The sequence below is a fragment of the Urocampus carinirostris genome, chromosome 6, assembly GCF_059441175.1.
Source record: "Urocampus carinirostris isolate Australia breed hairy pipefish chromosome 6, RoL_Ucar_1.0, whole genome shotgun sequence".
NCBI classification, from domain to species: domain Eukaryota; kingdom Metazoa; phylum Chordata; class Actinopteri; order Syngnathiformes; family Syngnathidae; genus Urocampus; species Urocampus carinirostris.
The window spans coordinates 15,500,544-15,519,510 of record NC_142354.1 but is presented as its reverse complement, the minus strand read 5'-3'; the positions used below and the strand labels follow the sequence as shown (position 1 = coordinate 15,519,510).

Below are 18,967 nucleotides of genomic sequence, written 5' to 3'. Positions count from 1 at the left end.
CAAATCTTTCAAAATATCTAAAAATGTTGGCCAAAGAAAAATACTCAGTTACAAAGGTTTTAGTGCTGTGAACTTGTTGTCTCCAAGTGGCCACTTTTGGAAGCCCCAGACCTACCTTTAAAAAATGTGTAAAATACATTGTTTAGTTTTTCAGATTGTGATCACATTAATTAAGGTACCAGGTAAGGCTTCAAGCTATTGTATCACCTGTTTTACAACTAAGGTCCCCATGCTACACTCATTTTCATATTCTTCAAACAGTTTACTTTGGGTACGTCTGGGATTGGGAGTTTAGGTGAATTTTACAGGAACGTTTAGGGGTTAAACAGTGGCGTGAAAATCCGTCCATGAAAGCAAGACTGGAGCTTCACTTCAGGATTAGCCTCGAGAGGGATTTGCTGCCGCTCAGTCACATGCGGTGCTCTTCTTCCCTACGAGCAGCAAGTCAGACCCCAGGTTACCTTCTCCGTCTGAGGATGAGATGTTAAGAGGACATGCCTGTAGATTGTAACCATGCGAAAAGGCTGTGATCACCGGACAGGAAAATTGATTGCAGAGGTCCACTTGGGGGATGAACACCTCCCCGGCGATGAGCAGCTCCCTGCCGCCGGCTTCGCCCTCTCAGAGAACCAGCACCTGTCAGTCTGCGGGTTCCCCCAAGATGCCACCCAATCCCCCAAATTCCCCTGCCAGGTCCATCATGAGCTCGCCCAGACTGTGGCAGAAGGCCTCCATCTCCAGACTGGCAGAAGAGTTTTTCTGGATTGGTGGGAGTGTGGTCGCTCAGCCCAAATGGAGACTGGGACATTTTGGTAAGACAATGTTTTTTTCTTTAATATTGTTTAAATTTGCTCGCGATAAACACATACCGCATATAACGATGTACAACGCACCTTTTTTTCTTACCACAAAAGGAACCCCCACGTGTTGTATACAAGGTTTTACAGTACTATATAACAGTACCATGTTTGTGCTATAATTGATCAGTCGAAACATATCGCTGACCACAATCTCTAAACTTTGGATCCAATGGGAATCAAACCCAGGTCACGGCAGTGAAGCACTTAATGCTAACCATTGGACCACCGGTGATATAAATGACATAAGAAAAGGCATTCAATTGTATCTCATTTTAACACAATTTTTTATTGTCATGGTACCAGAGACAAATGTTAGTGAATGGAGACAAATACCTGAAGGGTGTAAATAAACGCGTCATACATGATGTTTCAAGATAGTATAATACCATGCTTGTCAAGTCAAGTCAAGTCACATTTATTTATACAGCCCTTAATCACAAAATGTCTCAAAGGACTGCAGAGGTTACAATCAAACCATCCCCTGATATCAAACCAACATGCGGGCAAGGAAAAACTCAAAACCTCTTCACGAGGAAAATAAGAAACCTTGACAAGGGGCCTCACAAGTGGTAATCCCCCTTGCAAAAAATGATTAGTCAAAAAATATCACTGACCACAGTCGCAAAACATGCAACAGGAATCAAACCTGGGTCGCGGCAGTAAGAGGGCAGAATCCGAACCATTGGACCACCAATGATACAGATGACATATGAAAGGCATTAGATTTTATCTCATCATCACACTGTTTAAGTCACAGTACCAGAGACGAAAGGAGAATGAAGAAAACAGAGTGGTCCTGATATAGAATTATAGATACACGCAAAAAGGCACGATGAGGGAAACAACATTTTCGTGTATCTGATGATGAATCAGACTTTGAAGAACATTAAATAAATACATTGAAAATGTTATGTTTGAATTGTATTCAGAAATTACATTGTCAATAAATTGTATTAATCATGGCCGCACTATACAACAACTTTTGTACCTCACAATGCTTAGTTGGAGCTCAGAAATAGTCAAGTCAAGTCAAGTCAAGTCATTTTTATTTGTATAGCCCTAAATCACGAAGAGTCTCAAAGGGCTTCACAGATTATTACACTATATTACACAGACTATTTTTCAGCCGACGAGAAGAGTAGGATATTCATATGCTATGGAGTAGAAGTGAGTTTTAAGTTTAGATTTAAACATTTCCACTGAGGTTGCAGATCGGATCTCTGGGGGAAGAGCATTCCACAGCACCGGTGCCCGGATGGAGAACGCTCTCGAACCAGCAGAACACTTCTTTGCTCTTGGGATCACCAGAAGACCGGCACTCTCAGAACGTAGGCTTCGGACCGGGACATAGGGGCAAATCAGATCTGAAAGATAAGAGGGAGCAAGTCCATGTATGATTTTGTACAATACTAAGAGAACCTTGAAATCACATCTATGGCTAACTGGGAGCCAATGCAGGTTAGCCAAAATCGGTGTTATGTGATCGTACTTTTTTGTCCTAGTTAAAAGCCTCGCTGCGGCATTTTGTACCAGCTGAAGTGACTTGATTCTAGACTTCGGGAGACCAGAGAGTAGTGCATTACAGTAATCGAGACGGGAGGTAACAAACGCATGAATTATAATTTCCGCATCAGACTGAGACAGTATTGAACGGATTTTAGCAATGTTACGAAGATGGAAGAAAGCGGTTCTAGTAATTTTCTTTACATGCATTTCAAAGGATAGATCAGGGTCAAATATGACACCTAAATTTTTAACTGAGTGATGTGTGATGTGACATTTGTCAATGTTCACAGCAGTTTTTGAGAATATATCACGGCATTTAGATGGACCAATGACTATATTGAAACAAAATCTTATCATTTATAATTTTATCATTTTAAAATGTTCACCATCAAAGTATGACATTTGCACGAATAATAACAGACCTGATGGGAGGTCTTTGAGTATATAATGGGCATATGGACTGGAGACAATCCTTTGGGATTAGCCAGGCTGCGTCACATGTAGTTTTCAGATTACAAACGAGTACGGTCACCCGATCAAGGCGCACACACGCAGACCCAACACCAACACACAGACACGTACTGACATTTATGGGGGAAGGGGCAGCAACCACAAAAATGGTTATAACAGTAATACATGTACTCAAATTAGGCATTCATTTAAAGTCTGGCAATAATTTCACTCAGTGAACCAATTTACAAAAAATAAATAAAAAACACCTGAGAGGAGATGATAGTTTTAGGTCACTGGTTCATTTCCGCCTCGAAGGACCAAAGACTTTAATAGACGCCACAAATAAGGAGAAAAGACATCGATGTATTTCGAATTTGCAAGAAGGAAAATGGGAGATGCTTTCAGATAACAAAGTCCAATCTGTTCTAAAGGCCCTCCCTGAGCCCTTTCTTTTTATTACACCTCCTAGGTCACAAAATAAAAAGAAACTCAATATGATTAGCCAATAGCAACAATAATGCAATAGTCAAAACAAAGATCAACAGTGCGCAGTAATAGTCAAAATAACGAATCGGCATCCTATGAAATCTCCTTTGCGGGTCTCCAGAATAAAAGTATCCGAATATAGAAGATTTACATACCACTGTTTACATACCAGTTCTTGTGTAAAATGTAAATCAAGTAAATAAAAGTTGTATACCAAAACAAAGTTTATTCTCCAGTAGTGTGGTAACTGCCAACAAATACCAAGAATTATTTTCAGGGAAGAAAAGTACTGCAAAATAATATGAATTTCATCGAATCAATGTTTTGCTTTCTTCCGATTCTTTTGATGCTTTGCCAAAATAAATTGATTTATTTAATAATTTCTGGGTGGGGTGTATCGTTGTAGTGGAGAGGTGCATGTGCACCATGCAAACGGGGACACAGATGACCAAATTGAAGGGTAAGAAGAAGGGACTCGGACGCTTCTACTACTTGGATGAGCACCGCTCGTGCATCCGATGGCGTCCGTCCAGGAAACAAGACAAAGCTAAAAGTAAGATAGTGGTCACATTTTTTGCAGAAACCATCAACTGTACGAAAAATGTAGGCCTCTACTCATCCCCCCAGAATTATAATGAGTAGGTCATTAGAAGAGTCCATTGGCAATCCACAGCTATCTTAAAAGATCGCTCACCAAATGAAAAAAGAGTGATGTATTTGTCGTCGTGTTCCAGTAACAATCGACTCCATCCATGAGGTCCGTGAGGGGAAAAAGTCGGAGGTTTTCCGCAGGTACGCCGACAACCGCTTTGACCCGAATTGCTGCTTCAGCATCTACTACGGCGATCGCGTCAGGTCCCTGGACTTGGTCAGTGGCAACGGCGAAGAGGCCCGCACGTGGATCACTGGACTCAAATACCTCATGGCCGGTATCAGTGACGAGGACAGCCTGGCCCGGAGGCAGAGGACCCGGGATCAATATCCTTTGTGTCTGTCACAGGAACTCGTCTGACTACTAAACAACACAAAGCAAAGTCAGATCCTCACAAACCTTTTCGTTTGCCTTAACGTCAGCTCTCACGTGGCTTCAGCAGACTTTTGCAGAAGCTGACAAAAACGGAAACGGCACCCTAAGCATCGGGGAAGTCCACCAACTGCTTCATAAGCTCAACGTGAATCTACCAAAGCAGAAAGTCCGAGAGATGTTCCAGGTAAAACCTCGACTGATATTTCTTCCCGAGGATGACACGTTCCTGCATTTATTGGAATGCTTACAGAACAAAACGTTTAGCCTTTTGGTTCAGGAATTAGAATTGTCAATGTGGTCATTGACAACAGTGTAGGTATTATTATTTACAATGATATAAGACACTGCACTCTAGGATAAACAAGTACTGGAGACCTAAAAGAGAAACATAAGATGAAAAAAATGTCGGTAAAAACAAGCAAAGGAGGTAGCTCTTGGAAAATGGTTTTAAGTGAATCAGAACAGTAGCAAAATGAAAAATAGTGCAGTAACATTTAGCGGCAACAAAATTCCAATTTAAGTTGATTACCAGGATAAGAATACATATTTTTCTATACATAGGCAAAATATATATTTTTTTACAGTTTTGTGCACTTGTTGAGGGTTGTGATGACCCCGGGGAAGAAACTGTCTCCGAGCCTGTTAGTCTTTGTAGTGCCTACCAAAAGGCAGTACGTAAGAATTGGTTTCCCGGGTGAGAAGACTCATTTATAATGGTGTTGGCTCAGCTAGATCGCAAGCCGGCAATATCCTTTCAACTAGGCAGAGAGAAGCCAATGATTTCCTGGTCTGTGTTGATGACTGTCAGTATGTTGTTTCTGTATGTTGCACCACCGTGTCGCCCTATGCCAGAATACTCTTCACAGTGGCTTTGTAGAAAGTTAAAACAAAGTGTAGACGAAAAAGTATGAAACCTTACAGGCAGTGTATCAACATTTTTCAAGCATATTTTAATAAAAATAATCCTACCCACAACCAGACGTCTTTTGGATGTTGGGATTGATCTTCTTTGGTCTATTTTAGACTTATCAGAAAAGGACATGCAAATTGAATGAATGAATGAAAACTTTATTCGAACATTAAAATAAAAACAATAACTCAACAACAAAATAATGTTACATAATATGTTCGAAAAGGGGCAGTAAGAAGCAAATGTTTATATTACCTACCCCTTCATCTTCCCTATTAAATACACCAATGATAATAACAACAATAGCAATAATATTAATAATAAGTTATGATATAGCAACAGCAACAATAACACAAAGTTAACCATAGTTCTTGACGCACTATTCCCAATCTCTCGTATCACTCATACCCCATTTTCCACCAGGAATGTTTTTTGTATTAAAATTTGAACAAGTGAATAGTTGAACATTGTTTGATCTCGTCTTGTAAATAGTTCCAAAGTTTGACTCCACACACAGACACACACACACTTTTCCTGGTGGTTCTCACCTTTGGGATTATGAATTTACTACTAAATTCGTGCTGTGTTTATCCCAACCAGTACACTACATTTTTGTTTTTTCCGAATTGTCCCCCAAAAAAGGTATTCAGCACCTATGAAATAATGTTGAGTAGTCAGCAGAATACACGTGCAGACTTTTAACATTTGAAGATGCAAAATAACTTTTTTCAAAAACAGATTTTCCCATACAAACGACCATTTTCGTTGGATTCGGAAATAATCTTAAAGCGGGCTGTTTTTGTTCAAGAAAAAATACACGGATTTTGGTCTTCTTGGTAATTTAATTGGAGTAATAACAAAAGTAGCCCTGAGAAGAAAACGTTTGGACAGCTCTAATGAAAGTTCTTATGGCTTTGCTGCACAACTAGATTGATTAAATACAGTGCAAACCTAAGTATTTAGCACTGGTTTTGCATTCCAACACATTAGTCTTTTATTAACAGTGCACATAGAGTGAACAAGTGATAAAGATTTTATTAGAGGCCCAGGCACATGGCGCATACTAAGGTGCCTTCGTATAAGAGTAGTAGTGTGGGGGAGAAGATTATCGGGAAAAACAAAACGATTTCAACCATGATTACAGTCAAAATCTTGGAATAGGATTTAAGTCCTGGAGAAGTAAGGTAAAACAAACCTTTTGTCAGTGGCTGGCATTTTACAATTCTGTTTAATAAAAAAGACAATAAAGTTACGATATACCGGTACATAGAAGTGTATATCTGTTTGCAGGAAGCGGACACAGACGAAAACCAGGGTTCATTGGGATTCGAAGAATTTTGTTCCTTCTACAAGATGATATCCACACGGCGAGACCTGTATCTCATCATGATTTCTTACAGTAACCAGAAAGAAGTCATGGATCTGCAAGATCTTGCCCACTTCCTGGAGAACGAGCAGAAGGTTTTAGATTAAAAACGTTTCTTTTTTTTCTCCAGTTTTTGATAAGAATGTTTGGACTACAGATGCGAGGCCTAACCAGAGAACACCTAATGGAAATTGTAAGCAAATTTGAGCCGTCTCCGGAAAATGTTCAGCGTCTGGTCCTGGGAATAGACGGTACGAGCTTGACGGTTGCAGGTACACAGCCTCCAACGACGCCATTTTAACGATTCCTTTCAGGTTTCACCAACTACATGCGGAGTCCCGGCGGCGACATCTTCAACCCGGAGCACAACCAAGTCAACCAGGACATGACGCAGCCCCTGTCCAACTATTTCATTGCCACTTCGCACAACACCTACCTAACCGGAGACCAGCTGCTGTCTCAGTCCAGCGTGGAGATGTATGCTTATGTTTTACAGGCCGGCTGCCGTTGCGTTGAAGGTAAACTTCTCAACTGACACGCTTGTTTCACAGATTGTTAGCTACTGTGTAGCGGAAATGGCCTTTTTAAAACCATAAAAGTGAAATGCTCTTTTTGCTTTGACTCACTTAAAAGTAGAGTTGTAGTCTATAAACTTAAAACGCATTTTCTGGACAAATTTCAACACATTACCTACTGTTTTCTTTTATTGATGTTCACTATGTTTGTGTACTGTTACCCAAGGCTAAACCTATTGCACCCTGGTCATCCTGGAAGGGGGATTACCACTTGTGAGGCCACTTCTCAATGTTTCTTATTTTCCTCGTGCAGAGGTTTTGAATTTTTCCTTACCTGCATATTGGTCTAAGATCAGGGGATAGTGCAAGTGTAACCTTGATGTCCTTTGAGACCTTTTGTGATTAAAGGTTTTTCAAATGAATCTGACTTGACTTGACTTGAGGTTACTTCTGATTACAGTACGATGGCCTGATTAAAAGCCAAATGCTCAAATTTTAGAATGAAACTCAAATTGGTCTTTGTATAAGCCGCACCAGATTTTAATCCACAGGTTTAAACAGCCATTAAAATCACCAAATTCACGTCCGTTTCTTACATATCAAGCCCCGCTCACCCCCTAGCGTGAGGCTAATTTGGCGTTGAGTTGTTTATGTCACGTGTTGTCAGATAATGTGACAATTCAAGATGGCGATTACAAACATGAGCACCTATTTACTATTGCGCCGGAAGAAAACGTGAGTAAGGGCTGTGTCGCGTAAAATAGAAGCACTAGATTTCTAGACGACACCACTGGAGCAACCATACAGTGGAGAATAGTGCCAGTTTACAACACAGACATGTCTTTTGTGTTGGTGTCATTACAGTTGCTCCGATATTTGACCGAATTGCATTTTGTTTAGCTCCTCTTATGTCTTATATGAATAATGTTGGTAAAAATATGGTCTAATTTCTCTTGAAAGATGTCATAAATGTTCCCAGATGTTACCGCGGTGTTTCGTATTTAGAGCGTATGCGTTGTGGAAAAGAGCAGCTTGCCGTTTTCCTCAGTGCCGCTCTGAAGAAAAAACAATAAGCCGCACCGCTTTTAAAGCCACAGTGTTTAAAATGTAGCAAAAAAATGAGAAGCTCGCAGTCCGGAATTTACTATGTATTATTCACCTACTCTTCTTCTTTAGTGGACTGCTGGGATGGGCCAGACGGCGAGCCCATCATTCACCACGGCTACACATTGACATCAAAGATCCTATTCAAAGATGTCGTTGAAACAATCAACAAATATGCATTTATCAAATCGCAGTATGTGCTCATTCGTTCTTATTATCCAGTAGAGTTAACAAAAATGTATCAATTATGAATATGAATTTCTTTCCCCGTGTAGATACCCAGTGATTTTGTCCATAGAAAACCACTGCAGTGTCCCGCAGCAGAAGAAGATGGCGGAGTATCTAAAAGAAGTGCTTCAGGAGAAGCTGGACCTGTCCAATCTCAACGTGCATGAGTGCAAAAAGTTGCCATGCCCAGAAATCCTTAAAGGAAAAATATTAGTTAAGGTAAGGCTGAGATCTTATTCTGTCAAAACAAACACTTTTCTCAAAGTTTCTTCAATTCCCTCATGTTGCAGTTTTTGAGTTTTCCTTTGCCCTCATGTAGGGTTTAGATCGCGGGATGGTGTATTAATTGTCTGTAGTTTGCAATAATCTGTAGTCTATGCAGCCCTTTGAGACTCCTTGTGGTATTATAACTACCCCGATTACTTGCAATACGAGCTGGCTACCCCCCAAATTACTTACCGAACTACAGTACCCTTAGATTAAATCAGATCAGATTAGATTAGATTTATTGGTCCATTCGGTCAAACTGGCAGATAACTCTTCTTCTACATTGAGGAGTATTTTTATCATGAATCAGGGAAAAATGCCTTTTTTCTAAATGTTTTTAGTTGTAATATCAATCTTATGTTCACGACTTTTGAAAATTGGTTTTAAGAAATTTCAATGCCAATTAAGGCTTTATTTTCAGAATAATGGATTAATGTTTTTAAGACATTTCAAGGATCCACAGGAACCCTGCTTTTGTAACTTTAGAGATGTACTACATAGAAAGGGTTCAGGGGAGTGCCTTTATAAAGAGATGCGCTTGCATGTCTCCCTGTCCTCCTTGCAATTTCAAGTCATTTCATGTTTATTTGTGAAACCTTTAATCACAAGGAGTCTCAAAGGGCTGCACAGACTATTGCAAACTACAGACTATTATGACACAATCCCCTGATCTAAAACCTACATGAGGTCCAGGACAAAATCAAAAACCTCAACTCCTATCCCCCTATTTGGAGTGTCTACTAATCCTTAAACGAATCAGTAAGCTAATAAGACCGACACCTCTTTCAAGTTCAACGATTTGTACCACTAGGATTCAAATGGTAAATTTACAAAAATAAGATTCCAGATTTCGCCTTTGTTTTAAATTGCCTAAATTGTTTTGTTTCAGTGGTTTGTCATGTTTCAGGGAAAAAAGCTCCCAGCAAACCTGGATCCGAATGTGGAGGAAGGTGACGTCTCCGATGAAGAAACTGGTGACGAGAACGAAGAGGATGAAGACGAAGAGGACGATTCACAGGCAAACTAATAAGTGTTTTTGGTGCAGTTTCATTGGCTCAGCTTCTTACTCCTTATATCCAATTTCCCAGGAAGAAAACAGCGGTCTTGCTGCTCGACAACCCAAGAAGAAAAGGCGCTTTGGCAGATCTATCATAAGGAGCTTCAAACGCAAGGTCTCCTCCTTCGTCTGGGTGATACGGGGATGGAAACGATATTAAAATGAAATGTAATGAACGATTGTTTCAGAGGAAAAAGAGAATCCGAGTAAGGAGTAAGGTCAGGTCTGACGGGGAGTCCGACTTCAGCAGTGGCAGCGGGGACAGGACTCAAATTGTTTACCATCCCAAGTAAGTGTAGCAGCTATGCTATAAGGCAGCGGGAAGAAAAGCTACTGGGCTAGTTTTAGGTTTGATACGTGGTGCAAATAATAGAGGAAACACCATAGACGAAATGAATTTGAACAAACGCCAGCAATTTCATGAACAATGAACAAGACAACACACAACATTTAACAGAAATTATAGTAAAAGAACATTCTTACTTGGTTTAAGATGTTGGGTGAGAAATTCTCAATTTAGTTAATCTTAGTTTGAAAGCTATTTTTTATTTTTTTTTTCAAATTAATGATTGATCGTCGGTTGATAAACGTATCAGTTGCAAAATGTTTCTTCTATGAGCACCAATAAAATTCTAGAATCAACCGTAGGGATTTTTCTAGCTTGAAAATCGTTAGTATTGAAACAAATTATTCTTTACTGCATTCAGTTAGAAAATTTTCCTCTAGGTCTTGCTTGTGCTCCACCATATTTTTTTAATTTTCTCTGAAGGATGCTAGAATTTCCTACACTGATAAAAATGTAATTCGGTCAAATGTACGTTATTACTTTGAGCTCATTGAGTTATGATATGAATTATTAATCCCAAGAAAATTGATTCAATGAACCAGGCTGATTGAAATAGCACAAACAATTTATTAACACAGAAAATTAATGATAGTGGGAAAAAAAGGGGAAGGCGCCGGAGATTGGGGGAGTTTTCGATCGCAGAAAGTCGAAGTTACTAGCACAAAAAGTAAGTTTCCCGCTATAATGCTCATAGATTTGGGAAGATTCCCTTGTACAGAAAACAACGCTCATTCCCAAGAACCAGCAAAAATTGTGTTAAATCTTAAACCGTCCTCTTACTTGTTGTTGCGGAGAGATTTGGTCTCATGCTCCGTATGGAGACAAGGTAGGGCCCACGTGCTGAACTCAAGGTCACAGTGCAGGCCTTCATGGCCGCGGTTATAATGCGAAGCAGTAGAAAAGAGAACAAGCTATTGATCAGCTCCTATTTTTATATGGACCAGAGATCATGCCTCCTTGGGCATGGTCTCGGGACCACCAGGATAGGATGGCGGTGTTTGAAGTTGCTAAACTTGTTAGAAAGCCAAAGAAGTGACAAATTTGCGTAATGTTCTGTACTTGAGAATGCCCCTCCAATCGATAATTATTACGTACGGTGAGACCATTATTTTATCAATACAAAGCCTTGGAGGTTTTAATTACATTCAAAACATCATGTTATTAGATTTCATTATGTTACATCGTGAATTAGTATGACCGGGAACTGTCCAAAAGGGGACACTGTCGTTTCATCCATTCCAAAGTTCTGAGTTACTTGAAACAAAAAAATGTGGGAATCAATTTTGTGCTGGGCTTATTTGTGTTACGCAGCCTTATTCTATTTTATTCTAATATAAAGTCACACAATCATACACTTTAGATGTTAATTAATAAAATGAGGGTTCATCAAATAACCACAGAAAACACAGGTTTGATGGTCTCTAGTTTAGGAAATCCCAAATCCATGGGCATCTGCAATAAACTCTCTAAGTTCAGCAGTCTACAGTCAAGAGTAAAGAAACAATCCAATTCCCTACCAACACTTGGATGTGGAACTCTATGATGAATCAGGCCCTCATTGAAGTCCTGGTCTGGGGTAGCTTGCCACTTGGATCACTGGGGTTCCAATTGTCGAACGGATCAAGTAATTTTCCCAGGATGAAAAAAAACTGTTCAATACTTCGTCTAGATTTGGGTTTGTCACCAGGTGGAATCAAAATAAACATTTTGTTTCAAACAAAACGATTTGTTTTTCAAGCAATGGCGTGCTAACAATTGCTATGATATCTGCAGGTTTTTTCTGTCGTCTATGTTAGCAACCAATTACCAATGACTAATGACTAATAACTGCACCCAATATGTTTTTTTTCCACAAAACTTTATTGAAACGTGGAATTACAAATTGATGTTCGCTAATTAAATGTCGAATTATTATTGTATTTATTTATCCCTAATTGCCTTTTAACAGAGGTTACGTAAGGCTTTCTTTGGGTTTAGTTTTTATATCTTCCAATCACAAAGACCTGATCTAATAAGAATTACCATTTTTTTATGACATTCTCTTCAGAAAGAGGAAGACAATGAGGCTGTCACGGGCTCTGTCCGACCTGGTCAAGTACACCAAATCCGTCCGCGTGCATGACATAGAAACACAAGGTACCGTCCGTCTTATTTTGAAATCTGACCATAAGGACTAATTTTGTAAAATATTATGTTTTGTTTTTAATGTGGCAGCATTTACAAACAGTTGGCAGGTGTCGTCGCTCAACGAAACTGTCATGAACCAGATCGTGATGCTGAAACCCGGTCAGTTGGTTCGCTTCAACCAACGTCAACTCTTGAGGGTTTACCCATCCAACTACAGGGTGGACTCCAGCAACTTCAACCCGCAACCCTACTGGAACACGGGATGTCACATGGGTATAATTGTATAGAATATAATTGAATAATACAGTTTAGATTGTTTCTGAGGGGTAATGTGCATGTATTATAGTTGCAATGAACTATCAAACGGAGGGGCGGATGCTTGAACTAAACCAAGCCAAGTTCTCAAGCAATGCAAACTGTGGATACATCCTAAAGCCTAAAATAATGCGTAGAGGTATGCAAATATTTATAATCACCGTTACAGGTGTCTTATTCATTTATGATGAATTTTCTTTTTCTTTAGGTGCCTTCAACCCCAATGTGGAAGATCCACTTCCAGGACAGAAGAAGATTCAATTAGTGCTGAAGATCATCAGTGGACAACAGCTTCCCAAACCCAAAGACTCCATGTTTGGGGATAGGGGAGAGGTTAGTAAAGGGCAATTTAAAGCAGTGGTCCTCAAATGGGGTACGTGTACCTCTTGGGATACATGTAAGCAACCCTTTGTGTATGTGGTAAATTAGAATAAATTGGAAAAAAATATCTATATTTAAAGCATTTAAAAGTATTTTATCTGCAATGGAAAAACGTCTAAACTGGAAAAACCTTTGGGTCCAAAAAAGTAATTTGGTACAACAGTGGAACCAACTACTTTTGTGACTTATTCGTCCTAAAATGTATGTTTTACATGAAACCCACTAAAAAGGGTATTCTTATTTCGAATGACATTTAACAAAAATTGTAAAATTTAAAAATAAAAACTCAAAATAGTGGATTATTTTTTGAAAATAACCGACAAAGGTGTTTTGTAGCATCGAATGGTACAAAACAATCTTTTTGCTTTTCGACAAACAAAAGTATTTTTTTTTACCTATAAACAGACCCAAATATGTGACATTTTGTTTTGAATAACAAAACAACCTACAACGTTAGATCAAATTTGTCAAAGTCGGGGACTTGGTCATGTCCTTACCCATTTGTTTTTTTTTTAGTTATTGTTCTGGTTCAACCACAACTACGCTGTAGTTTATGGTTTCATTCCTATGTTTGAATAAAAAACATAAGTGTTAGTGGTATTTTGCCTAAAAAAAGTGATAGAAGGTACAATTACGAAAAAAGTTTGAGAACCACTGCTCTAAAATCAACAGGCAACCTAATGCATTATATCTACTTGTTTGGTTTATGTATCACCCTTGCAGATCATTGACCCGTTTGTGGAGGTTGAGATCATTGGTTTGCCCATTGACTGTTCAAAACAGCAGACCAGGGTGGTGGATGATAATGGTAAATTCGGCTTTCGCACAGATTTTTGGAATTGAGTACAAATGTTGTAATTCTGAGTCTTGCAAGATAACAAGCTAGTTTGGTAAATGTGAAGTGGATAGGTAGGCTGTTTCTTCATTTTGGGAATCTGAATAACTACTTTCGTAACTCAACTGTCTCCCAGGTTTCAACCCCATGTGGGAGGAGACTTTTGTCTTCCACATTCTAATGCCACAGATTGCTTTGGTGCGCTTCCAAGTCTGGGATCATGATCCTATTGGTAGAGATTTCATTGGTCAGAGGACTATAGCCTTGACAAGCATGATGCCAGGTGAGTGGCATAAACCTGACAGTGGATGGTTGCCGAAAGGAATTAATCAACACAGTGCAACAATCCGAAATAAAGAAAATTCCTCCTGTGTGCTCTTGCAGGCTATCGACACGTATACATGGAAGGAAAGGCAGAGTCTTCTATCTTTGTTCATGTTGCTATCATTGACGGCAAGGTCAGTTCTTAGTTGAAATCTCCACTTTCCAAATATACCGTATTTTCCGCACTATAAGATGCACCGGATTATAAGGCGCTACAATGGGAACGTCGACAAAACAGTCAGATAGTTCAGTCCAACTTATTACCCCCTTAACATTCCGAAAGCTTGCAAAGGCGCAAATACGTGTCGAGAACATGTGCGGATGCGGTGTCCGTACGATGTCACTCAAATGCATCGTTCCATCATTCGGAAGGTTAAAGTCTTGGGATTCAAGAAATGCCAACCATTCCTTAGTTTCTATTTTCTTTTTCGCTCGCAACTTTACTGTATATATGACAATAAACACTTGGAATTGAGTTTAATTTAAAAATAGACACTCCATTTATTATCTGCACCGCTTATCACAGAAACATCGAGTTCAGTCTGAAACAAGATACAGAGATAATATATATAGCCAGAGTAGCTCACCGAAGTCGTTGTGTTCATAATAATGTGCAGCCGTGGTCCTCTTATATCCGTGAGTTTAGTAAATCCAGGAGAATAAAATATTTACAAATACAAAATAGTAAAAAAATGCTTTCTGTATGCCGTCAGCCACGTGCTATACGCATTCATCTTTTTCGGCCAATTGCAGGCTTTGTTTTGCCGTTTAAGCCAATGCCAGCCTGTAAATGATAAAAAGGATCCGCCCCTTGACCTCCGAATAACTTTAGCCAATAGTGATCGATTCAACTGATGATTGACACGTCTTTTTTGGCCAATTGCAGGCTTTGTTTTGCCGTTCAAGCCAATGCCAGCCTGTAAATGATAAAAAGGATCCTCCCCTTGACCTCCGAATAACTTTAGCCAATAGTGATCCATTCAAATGATGATTGGCACATTGGTTAGCCAATGAAACGCCGGTAAATAAATCCCAGCATACACCGCGGACTACCGTATTTTCCGCACTATAGGGCGCACCGGGTTATAGGGCGCACCCCCAAAAAATAGTTTTTGGTCCTATATCTTCCATAGATAAGGCGCACCGGATTATAAGGCGCTACAATGGGAACGTCGACAAAACAGTTAGATGGTTCAGTCCAACTGATTACCCCCTTAACATTTCCAAGGCTTGCAAAGAAGCAAATACGTGTCGTAGACACGTGCAGATGCGGTGTCCGTACGATGTCACTTAAATGCGTCATTTCAAATATCATTCGGAAGGTTGAAGTCTTGGGATTCAAGAAATGCCAAACATTTCTATGTTTCTATTTTCTTTTTCGCTCGCAACTTTACTGTGCATATGACAAAAAACACTTGGAATTGAGTTTAATTCACTCAACTCATCACAGCAACATCAAGATCGTTCTAAAACAAGATACCGGGAAAATATAAAGCCGCATAACTCACCTAAGTTCTCACGTTCAATAATGATACGCAATCATGGTCTTCTTACAACCGTTAGTGAAGTAAATCCAGGCGGGTAAATTATTTGCAAATACAGACTAATAAAACATGTTTCTTTATGGTGTACTTTAGCAAGCTTACTAAGCTTGCTACGCCATTGCTAAACTCGGCCAATTGCAGGGTTTGTTTTGGCCATCTAGCCTATTGGAGGCTCTGAATAACTTCAGCCAATAGCGATCGATTTAACTGATGATTGACACATTGGTTAGCCAATGAAACGCCGGTATATAAATCCCAGCATACACCGCGGACAACTCCACGTTCGGGGTAAAATTGAGTCGGCGGCTGTTGAGTAAGTTGCGAGACCTTGCGAAATTAATATTGAGCCATATATAAGGCGCACTGTGTTATAAGGCGCATGGTCAGCTTTTGAAAACAATTAAGACTTTTAGGTGCGCCTTATAGTGCGGAAAATACGGTACTTGGCGTTCGGGGGAAAATCTAGTCGGCGGCTGCAAGTTAGTTGCAAGACTTTGCTAATTAATTTTGTTCCATAAATAAGGCGCACTGTATTATAAGGCGCATGGTCAGCTTTTGAAAAAAATAAAGGCTTTTAGGTGCGCCTTATAGTGCGGAAAAAACGGTAGTCCAACCTATTTTGTGTCATAGGTAAAGCCTGCAAATGCTGTGCAAGCAGCCAGAAAACAAATCCAGAAAGCAGCCCAGAAACACATGAAGGGGCCACAGAAACAGCCATCCCTCGACTCATCCGTGCAGTCTTCTGAAGACTGGCCGCCTCCATACCTCCGAAAGGATACTGACTCCTTCTCCCAAGACAGCAGGAACGGAGAAATGTCGCCCCTGGTCCAAGGGCCTGCCGCCAGAGCTGCCATGCATAGAGGGATCATGAGTGAACCCGTGAGGCGGGCCCACAGAGTGAAAATGAAGGATCAGAGAAGAGGGATCTTCAGCAAATTGTCCTCAAGGGATTCAAACCCTAATACCAGGTTGACATTTCAAGACAGCTTTGACCTGGACAGCCCTTCATGTCCAAACAGTCCTACTGAGGAAAGACAGGATCCTGCTCTAGGTAATTTTAATGAGCCTCAGTTTTTGTCAGAAGCTACTGAATTACAGACTCTTGAAAAATTCGGAACAGAGGATTGTGTAGATCCGTTAGTCATTCAAGAAGAGGGACAGTCTGACTCAGGACCTCCAGAGAATCCGCCACCAGAAGCTCCTAAACCAATAACCCAACTTTCCTTACATCCTAAAGCCAAATTTGTACCTCTCATTCCGCCATCATCCCCGGCTCGGGTCAGAAGGACTTTGGAGGCCCCAACCACTCCCAGACTTTCTGCCCAAATACGAACAAAAGTCCGCTCACGCAGTTGCCCTCGAAAAACCAACGCACCTTCCATAACGCCAATGGTAAACCGCAAGCCTGCTTCTCACTGGCAGACTTGGCGAAACCAAAGTACTGGTGAGGACATCAGTCCACAGGTGAGCACCACCGTACCCAATGGATTGTGCTTGTCTGACAGCTCATCCAGTAGTGGGGAAAGCTACAAAAGCTTGGACTTCAAAGATGTTGCAGCAGGTGCAGAGCAGTGCGTCGGCACCCTGCAGAGGGAGATGAATGCGCTTTTCGAGGAAAAGATGAGAGCGATCCGATGTAAATCGCCAATTTTATTTGATGGCCAATATGTGTGAAGATGCTTTGACCTATGTAAACTTTGTATAGGTATTGATCAGGCGACCATGGTCCTTAAAGTTCAATACAAGTCAAATCAAGCATGTAACTCAATCGACTCTGGAGCCCTTTTCACATTGCACCCACGAGCAAAGTTGGGCGCATTACTGGAAAAAAAAGTAATTGGTTAGATACTAGTTACTTCATTTAAGCAGTAATTTGGTTACTCCTCCAGATTACTGGCACCAAAAAGTGGTAGTGGTACGTTACTCTGAAAGTAGTCATCTAGTTACAAATTCCCCCTAGATAAAAGAAGCCAACCCCTCAAACTGCTTAAAAATAGCAACATAACGAAAGAAATACAAGAAAATGTGTACACCAACTTGCAGAAGCAGTGAACTATTCATATGAATTGGAATGTGCAATCTTGAGAACTTGCCGAGACACTCCATATCCATTTTGTCTTGAAGATATCCTTCTTCATTTTTAGGTACTGTCCAAAATGTTTCATTTTTTTCTCCAGACATGTTGGGTGGCAAAAATCACTTAGCAATAAAAAAAAAACTCCAATTCAGCACACTTTTACCGTAAATTCTGTGCTCACATTTGCATTGATTTACCGTTTTGCCTGTATAAACTACACCCCCCTCCTTATTGCTGCCTACCTTTTACTACTGGTGACACACAACCAAATATGCGCATAAAAACTGACTCGCGGATTCCAGTATTTTATAGTTGTAAATTTGGCTTACATGAGGAGAAATTTAGCGTTCAAGTACTCTGTGCTTAGGACGGCACCACTATAACAGTATTCCGAGGTATATTGCAGGTAATTGTAAAGACCTTCCCGCAGTAGCCTCCACCACATCGACGTATGTGACAACATAACTAAAGTAGGAGAACTCAACAATTAGAGGACACAAAAGTCAATTATTTACATTTATAAGGAAGTGGAGTAACGTAGTAATGTAATAAGTAGTACCGATAGAAGTTCTTTGTAGTGCGTTAGTCCCAATACTGTTCACTGAGTATAAAACAGTCGCATCGGATACTTCTAGCTAGAATTTGGAAGAGTGGGGCTTGTTTTCATAGCATGTGAACTGCTCTTCACCACAATCAGACTTTAAGGCACATAGGTGAAACTCAAGGCTCACGGGCTGGATGTGGCCCACGAGAAGATTTTCTACGGCCCCTGAGATTATCTTAATTCATTATTGTGTCATACACCAAGAATCGTGGTGTATTTGTTTTTAATGTCCAGGAAGAAAGTGGTGTTTTTGATCATTAGCTTTGTTCATTCCATTTTATTGTATTTTAATACATTTGTATTTTTCAGTTGAGTGGATGAAACTTGCTATTTTTTTTTCTTTTAATTTAGCCGACTTTGGCTAAAATATTAAATAAAGGCTACTTATGGTGCCTTAATTATACCAGCTTCTTTCATTTCATGTTCATTTATTGGGGGGTTTTATATCAAGGGAATGTATTTTTCATGCCTGTTGAAAATTAAAGATTTCTGACAGATCCATAACGAAAAAATATTGCTTTCATTATATGATTATATTGGAATATATTTGTTAGCTTTTTAGTAGGTTCAATTAATTAGGTTTATGTTTTAGATTTGGTGCCATTTTCAGAATTTTCAATAATCAATCCAGCCCT

The 18,967-nt window shown here is 39.9% G+C and overlaps 1 protein-coding gene across 1 annotated transcript; it reads left to right on the top strand.

Annotated features, from left to right (window-relative positions):
* Nucleotides 1–446: 446 nt before the first annotated feature.
* plch2b (phospholipase C, eta 2b) lies at nucleotides 447–18,730 on the top strand. The gene is made up of 20 exons (XM_088338037.1): nucleotides 447–812; nucleotides 3,712–3,858; nucleotides 4,040–4,283; nucleotides 4,387–4,516; nucleotides 6,533–6,703; nucleotides 6,766–6,859; nucleotides 6,923–7,126; nucleotides 8,300–8,420; nucleotides 8,503–8,674; nucleotides 9,630–9,740; nucleotides 9,811–9,894; nucleotides 9,968–10,068; nucleotides 12,173–12,261; nucleotides 12,340–12,525; nucleotides 12,599–12,706; nucleotides 12,776–12,900; nucleotides 13,672–13,756; nucleotides 13,920–14,066; nucleotides 14,168–14,241; nucleotides 16,282–18,730. Exons 1-20 carry the CDS (start codon nucleotides 572–574, stop codon nucleotides 17,323–17,325), a joined length of 3,678 nt encoding a protein of 1,225 aa, XP_088194163.1. The 5' UTR covers nucleotides 447–571; the 3' UTR covers nucleotides 17,326–18,730.
* Nucleotides 18,731–18,967: the final 237 nt, after the last annotated feature.

Excerpts from the sequence above, each read along its gene's own strand:
- plch2b (XM_088338037.1), top strand. The coding sequence starts at position 572 with ATGAACACCTCCCCGGCGATGAGCAGCTCCCTGCCGCCGGCTTCGCCC. Across the intron at positions 813-3,711 it reads ATGGAGACTGGGACATTTTG|TGGAGAGGTGCATGTGCACC; the intron begins GTAAGACAATGT and ends GTATCGTTGTAG. Across the intron at positions 8,421-8,502 it reads TATGCATTTATCAAATCGCA|ATACCCAGTGATTTTGTCCA; the intron begins GTATGTGCTCAT and ends TTCCCCGTGTAG.